We start from the raw sequence: 7,100 nt of genomic DNA, 5'->3' as shown, positions 1-7,100 counted from the left end.
TATATATATATATATATATTTGTATTTATATTTTTTCTTGTGCTTTTTTTTGTCAGAAGATCGTGAGATAATATATTGCTTTTATTTATGAGTGAACTATGAGACTTTGGTCTTTCGGAGGGGTTATTTGTTTAGAAGTGTGATTTGTACTTCACCTCCTCTTAGTAATAATGAAATGTGTAAATAGTTGATGCAGAATTATGAAGAGACTTTTATCATCGAAATTCTTTTTAAAGGTTTCATTACGTGCTGACTTTAAACTGAACGACTGTGGGATCCCTTTTACATGGTGTTCACTTCCCTTGGACCAGGCAGTTAGGCAGCTTTGAACAGTTTTAATGCTTAAGTGAGGAACTTCATCTGAGAAACGTTGAGTTGTTGGCCTCAATGTTATTTAAATGGTCTTATGTCTCCTGTTGCTTCAATACGATATTCTTGGAAGATGCTGACTAGCAGGAGTTAGATTTTAATCTGGCCCAATTCATGTAAATGTATGGCTTAGTCTGTAAGCATGTATTGCGGTAATGCACAGGGCTAGGTTTCCTGAAACCTTTGTATCACTATGTCGTTCTTAAGAATATATCGCTACCACTCTTAAGGTAAAACTTAAGAATGACTTAGCGTTAAGAAGGTTTCGGGAAACCCAGCCCAGAGCTGTGGAAAGTAGTTTACCTTGTTTTGGTAAACTTGTAAACCGCTCTCCCAAATATTGTATGGTATGTTAGATGTACCGGTTGCACAGATAATAACAGTAAGAGTTTGCGTTATCATGGTATTTTTTAACATTTGCTTGGTTGTGAGGCACACAAATAACAAGCTTTAAGCATCGTCATGTTAATTTGGCAATCTTTTAACAAACCTTTCGTTTTAATAATCCTTATAAAATTGTAATATCGAAAACCTCAAAATGTCACTTTGTTCTATAAGTGCAATATGAAAATGTAAAAGCGCTGTCTTGCTTCAATGCAAATGAAACAATGTAACTTTGAATGAATACATGACTACATGTTTTCCTAACCGGTGACTTATACCCTATTTTTTTCCTTTCCCAGAAAAAGATTTTTTGTGGGGTCTGTAAATAAAGCATTTTCTTTTGCAGTCATGTTCTATGCAATACATTGTAGCAGGTTAGTATGTCAAATAATAAAAAAACACAATTTAAATGTGTGATTTATTCACTCAGGATCTGACACTACAAAATGCAAAACAAGGAGCAAGTAGTGATTACAAAACACAGTAAACAAGGTAGCTGTAAAGAAAAAGTTGACCTATATTGCCCCCTAAAGGCGAAATTCCTTAATGCACATCAGGGGGTGGGTCAATTTTTCTTCTTTATATAACAGTATGAGGGGCTAATGTTTATAATTCTCATCTCTCGCTCTCTCTCGCTCTCTCTCTATATAAATGGATGAATTGTCTACATAACCAAACTCTCCTCTGAAAGCTGGTGTGTGATGGGGTTCTGGTACATTATGGCCGTCATTGCATCATCCAAGTTATTACAGTACACTACTGTGGTTCCCAATACTGTAAAGCCCTTTGAGTGAAAGGATCCAAAACAATGATATGTAAAAACTGTATATCCCTTTCATCGTATAAAATGATTAAGTCTCACCCTATTTATTACCTTGAGTATCTGTGATACAGTGGTAATATTTTAAGTACATGTGATATGCATTTAAACTGTGTTTTTACACCATGATAAATAAATGTGCACTTGAATATAAGGGGTGGCTGTATGGAGCCTGGTCTCACTTGGCTCGAATTTCTTATACGACAAGCTCACATGCATTAATAATGCAACAACATGCATAAAATCAGCTGCCATTTCCCTCTTAGTATCTCTGTCAAACAGCATTGTAGCACGCTTATTAAAAGTTAAGCATTTCAAATGCCAGATTATTCCTTGTAAACACGCTTCTGCCCTCTATCTGTGCTTTTGGTGGGTACACACTCTGATGCAGTCCTCCTGGGAGGGGGGGGTGATGGATAAACTGATGTAGAAAATGGCTCCTTTTCTTGTATTTCACATTACAGTATTTAGAAAGCACTCTCTTTTTATCAGTTGGTTGGCTCACCTGTCAGTTTCCTATAAATAATTCACTGGATTTCCTGTGTTGGCTCTCTACCTTCAGAAGGTTTGAAATAGACCAAGGCTCTTTGTTCCTATACTTATTTATCAGAGGTATATATAAAGGTATTATTAGGTCTGTCAAAATAAATGTATAATATGGCAAATTCTTTCACAGTCAACTTAGACAGTACATGTATTCATATTTTAATGTTACATAAACAAAAGTGGCACTCTTTTGAACTCAAATAATTGATTATGTCATCAAATTTTGAAAGAAGAGTCCAAGTCATTTGAAGGTTGAAGGTAGCATAGGGTCTTTAAGGCTAAGACCACAAACTAGTAGCCTTACTGACCTGATATGATGTATAAAATGAATCAAATGTAAAGCTCAAGATGACTGAAAGAAACAAAAGCATTAGATGTGGAATGAGAGTGGGATTGAGTTAATGATTGTAAAATGTCAAGGATTGCAGAATTATCAAATTTTCTTAAATAAGAGCAAATCTTATATAAACCCAGAAGACAAGACTCTTTATCTCCACCTGCTGGGCTTACAGCACAGAATATACTTGGAATAGACGTCAAAGACTTAAAGTTTTCCTTTTCACTTTTCACACTTTTGTTTGTTTATTTTCCGTGTATAAATGCTTTAAGTTCATAATACTGTACATGTTAAACCCATTTTGCTATTTAAGGTTTAGTCAAACATTTTATGTAGCCTAGGTTTAATGTTTTTGTAATTATTCTATTTCTATCCTAAATGATGTATTGTTTTGTTTTTATTGCCTGGTGTTATTTAGAAAGATATGAACTATTCAACGATTCGTTGTAAGTTTGTTAAATTAAGAACAGATCACAAGAATTCTTGGCCAATAAATTATATTCATTCACGGACCAAATAGATTAGTCAGAATCTATAGTTTAGAACGAATACGTAAATTGTGCAAAGTTCGTATTTTGTCGTAACTGAATATGGTTAAACTGCTGTGTATAAATTCATTAGTTTAAAATAGTTTTTGAGTGTATGAATATTTATTGTATTTATGTCATTTAGGGTTACTGTGTCCGAGATTTAGGATTAAGAGTTGAAGGACGAGATGTACGGAGAAGGTTTGAGCAAGGTAATGAAACCCCCTTTGACAAGACGGCGGTGTTCCAAGAAGGGGGTCCAGCTGTTCTCGCTTCCAGAGTTAGTTCCGGTTCTGGTACTTTCTTGGGGGCTTTAAAAAAGGTCTGGTAAGGGAAAGCTGACCACTAGGCACGGACAACAACTCATACATCCCCATTAAATAGGCCTATAAAACGAATCTACGTCGGATATTTCCCATTTTGCTACAGAGTTGTTTGTTAGTTTAGATACTTGTTTAGTGGTCCTTTACTTTGCAGGGTTTCCGTGGCTCCATTTGAATCATATGCGCTTTTATTGCTGCATACAGCTGTCCTGTTAGTCACAGTTTTACGTCAGTCGCTGCGCTACCAACGGCACACCGGTAGTTTATCGGAAGCTACAGCGTATCTCTCTTCAACAAATTTTGTCATGGCCAAGTGGGGAGAGGGAGACCCACGCTGGATTGTGGAAGAAAGAGCAGATGCGACAAATGTCAATAACTGGCACTGGTAGGTAACGAATGCGTATCATTAATTTTGGCCGGGTATCATCAAATTTGTGTCACAGAATATGTTCTTGAAAATTGGTGTAGCTTACACCAAATTAAGACGACATACATGTAGCTTTATTTGCAAAAAAATGGAGATTACTTACAAGATTTATAATATATTTAGTTTTTCCAGCGTTTGTACGAAGTCTCTGGAATGTCCAGTTGTTGAATGTGCTGGTCTATATTTGGACGTTTATGAATGCGAGACAGAATTAGACTCTGTACTCTGTTGAAAAGCAAACCAAGACCTATGAGTTTAGACATGCAATTGACAAATTTATTTGTATAAAAATAAATAGATATATTTTGTTATAAAGGAATATATTCTGTTATAAAGTTACTTATAGCAGCCATCCCATAGCCTTCTAATGTGCAACTCCATAAGAAAAGGAGAACCTGCTTTTTTTTGGAATTGTGATCTATTTTATTCTCCAAAATCTTATTATAGGACAGAGAGAGACGTGACAAGCTGGTCTCAAGATGTTATTAATAGCCTCCTCCTTGGAATGCGTGTAGAAGGTGAAGAAGGCTTGTGCGAAATCACAGACGTCAGCAATATAGACGGCGAGGCCTCCATCAATAACCGCAAGGGGAAACTCATCTTCTTCTATGAGTGGAATGTAAAAGCCACATGGACTGGTGGGTACACTGAAAATACCAATATTCAGATAAGCAAAGCATTTTAAACATTTTTAACTTTCATGCAATCTTTTGTACTTCAGGAACAAATAAAAAGGGCATCAAATATAAAGGAACTGTGGAAATACCAAATCTCTCTGATGAAAATGACATGGATGACTTAGATGTAAGTAAACACCTTGCTACTGTCATGGCTCTGCTTCATTTAGTCATGTTTTTCTTGGTCTTGTAGCAGATTCATGACAAAGCCTTCGGTTATGTGTGGAGAGAAACATATTATTGTCCTTTTGACAATAATATACGTTCGCTCCAGTGTCTGTCTCTGTTCCCGCCATCTCGTTTCCTTGTTATCATTCCCTGAGTGTTTCATTACCCACACCTGCCCTGTGTCGTTATCCCTCGTTTGTCTTACCCTATATAATACCCTCATGTTTCATTGTCCTATGTCAGTCATTGTATGTGTATGGTGTGTGTTCTTCGTTCCCCGTAATGCCTGTACCGCTTGTTGCTGTTTCGTCTGTTGTAGTAAGTGTTTAGTTTAGTTTAGTTTAGTTTAGTCCTTGTCAAGTCTATGTGAGTCTAGTGTTTAGTTAGTTTACGTCTCCATTGCCTTATTGTTATCTTGTTCTTGTTTTCACCCCATCGCGGGTTTTTGTTTTATGTTTATTGTTAAAATAAAGTATTTTGTTCTCCCTGTACTCCCGCTGCCTGCAATTGGGTTCTTTCCTGCCATAGTCCATAGCTGAGATCCATGACAGCTACTCCAATAAAACACTTTGCATACAAAACCACTAACTGCATGACACGTTTATTTCTGTTTTATTGTACAGATCTGTGTTACAGCTTGTAAAGACCAACCAATCACACCTTTGACTGATCTCATGAGGAAGGAGGGAGTCAAAAAGATCCGAATGACGCTGGGCAACTATGTGAAACAACTTAAAACACGTGGGTGCTCTAAGACATTCTTATTAATATCTGCCTGGTTTTTGTGTAAATTAATCACTGAGTTCTTGTAATTTGTTATTACAGAATTCTCTCAGGGTATGATTTTACCAACAGCAGATGAACACAGTAAACAGAAAGAGTCACAAGCAAAGGTGATGCTGGACAAAACCCAGGCAAGTTCTCACAAATCAGTATGTTGGTCTTAAATCCACTTTGTATTGTATGTGTGAAATGAAAGATTAACATACTTGTATTAATTGTTTATAGTATCAATACTGCATATATGCAATACTAAATACAATTTTTTTGTTCCAAGAGATTTTTATAGGCCTGACAAAATTTAAGTAGGGCCTATACTTGTGTGTTTTAGTATGTTGGCACTGTATCAACATTGAATATGTTTTTATCTCCCGCAGACTGGGTCATCCACCACAACTAACACTCCTACCAGTGGTGTCAAAATTTCAACAGTAATGTTCACTCTTAAAGAGACTTTCCTTACCTCACCAGAAGAGTTGTACAGGGTTTTCATAAACCAACAGGTCAGAATCTGTTCAAATACATATACAAAAACAATTAGAGAGGTGCAGTACTGGTGTTCTTTTAATGAAAGATGAAGTGTGAGGTTGAGCTCATCTGTTGCGTGTCACTTTCTTGATGGTTTAGATGGTACAAGCGTTTACACACCTTGCTGCTTTTGTGGATGGGTGCCCGGGTGGCAAGTTTCGGTTGCTGGAAGGAAATGTGCATGGACAATTTGCAGAACTGGTAAAAGTAAACATTTAAATGATCAAAATAATCATCTGATAAAAGTGTGTTTTAAAGTATCCTTTTCTTAGTATTACCTGTGGAATATTTGCCTTTTCTTCTTTAGATTACTGATCAGAAAATTGTCATGAAATGGAGATTTTCATCTTGGCCAGCTGGTACATAGCTTTTACTTAAAAAAAATAGTATAAAATATAACTAAAAAATATTCTCTATAATTTATTTTCTGTTTATTTTAGGAACAATATGAGGTGTGATAAATGTGATTTTTGTGACTCTTCTTTTAATTTGATTGTTTGCGGTCAGTGTTCTTCACTGTTGCATTTATTTTATTTTCTCCCCTAGGACATACATCAACTATCACTTTAAACTTTGTGGATCGAGGCAATGAGACAGAGTTGACTCTGGAGGCCAGAGGAGTTCCTAGCAATGAGGAGGAAAGAATGAAGGGGGGCTGGCAAAGATACTATTTTGAGGCCATTAAACAGACATTTGGTTATGGAGCACGACTTTAAACCAATGCTACAGCATGTTCATGATGTGCCAGAAACTTGGTAATGCAAAAGATTACACACCAGTGCCTTCTTTAAGAAAATAAGAAAATAGATGCCTCTGTTTTTTTTGTATGTGTTTCTGCATATGATGTTACGTTGTGTTTGAATGTAAGATGTATGTCTGAATGTTATATTATTTATTAGATATGTTATGGAAATGCCAGACATGGAGAATGAAAAAACAGAATTTTATAAATTAATATATATTTGCTTGTGATATATTTCGCAAGAATTTAAAAATAAGTAAGAATAAAATATCAATTCATTTTATAAAAACGAAAAACATTTCTCTGTTGTACTTTTTCAAGTTATTGAACCCGCAAATCATTTTAAACTCTTTTTTTTTTATTACTTACGGAGGTCTCAAAACGAAAGACTATGATTATTTCTGTTAAAAATATAATGATAAAATATAATACATTAGTTTACTGTATGTTTACTGTACACTGCGGAAAGACA

At 35.6% G+C, this 7,100-nt stretch overlaps 1 protein-coding gene across 4 annotated transcripts; it reads left to right on the top strand.

Annotated features, from left to right (window-relative positions):
* Positions 1-3,141: 3,141 nt before the first annotated feature.
* ahsa1a (AHA1, activator of heat shock protein ATPase homolog 1a) lies at positions 3,142-6,824 on the top strand. Of its 4 annotated transcripts, none has more exons than XM_057352713.1 (9): positions 3,142-3,691; positions 4,181-4,371; positions 4,455-4,537; positions 5,202-5,319; positions 5,404-5,492; positions 5,736-5,861; positions 5,986-6,093; positions 6,159-6,245; positions 6,433-6,545. In XM_057352713.1, exons 1-8 carry the CDS (start codon positions 3,612-3,614, stop codon positions 6,216-6,218), a joined length of 855 nt encoding a protein of 284 aa, XP_057208696.1. In that variant the 5' UTR covers positions 3,142-3,611; the 3' UTR covers positions 6,219-6,245; positions 6,433-6,545. The 4 variants fall into 4 exon arrangements, with proteins under 4 accessions (XP_057208696.1, XP_057208694.1, XP_057208698.1 ...); XM_057352711.1 differs by having other exon boundaries at positions 3,148-3,691; positions 6,194-6,245; positions 6,433-6,824; XM_057352712.1 differs by having other exon boundaries at positions 3,159-3,691; positions 5,986-6,087; positions 6,194-6,245; positions 6,433-6,821.
* Positions 6,825-7,100: the final 276 nt, after the last annotated feature.

Source organism: Triplophysa rosa, linkage group LG15, assembly GCF_024868665.1.
Source record: "Triplophysa rosa linkage group LG15, Trosa_1v2, whole genome shotgun sequence".
NCBI lineage: Eukaryota > Metazoa > Chordata > Actinopteri > Cypriniformes > Nemacheilidae > Triplophysa > Triplophysa rosa.
The sequence above is the reverse complement of the archived record's forward strand: the minus strand, read 5'-3'. Positions and strand labels throughout refer to the sequence as shown.

Coding starts and splice junctions, on each gene's coding strand:
- ahsa1a (XM_057352711.1), top strand. CDS start 3,612: ATGGCCAAGTGGGGAGAGGGAGACCCACGCTGGATTGTGGAAGAAAGA. Junction 5,320..5,403: donor TGTGAAACAACTTAAAACAC/GTGGGTGCTCTA, acceptor TTGTTATTACAG/AATTCTCTCAGGGTATGATT. Junction 6,094..6,193: donor AATTTGCAGAACTGGTAAAA/GTAAACATTTAA, acceptor TTTCTTCTTTAG/ATTACTGATCAGAAAATTGT.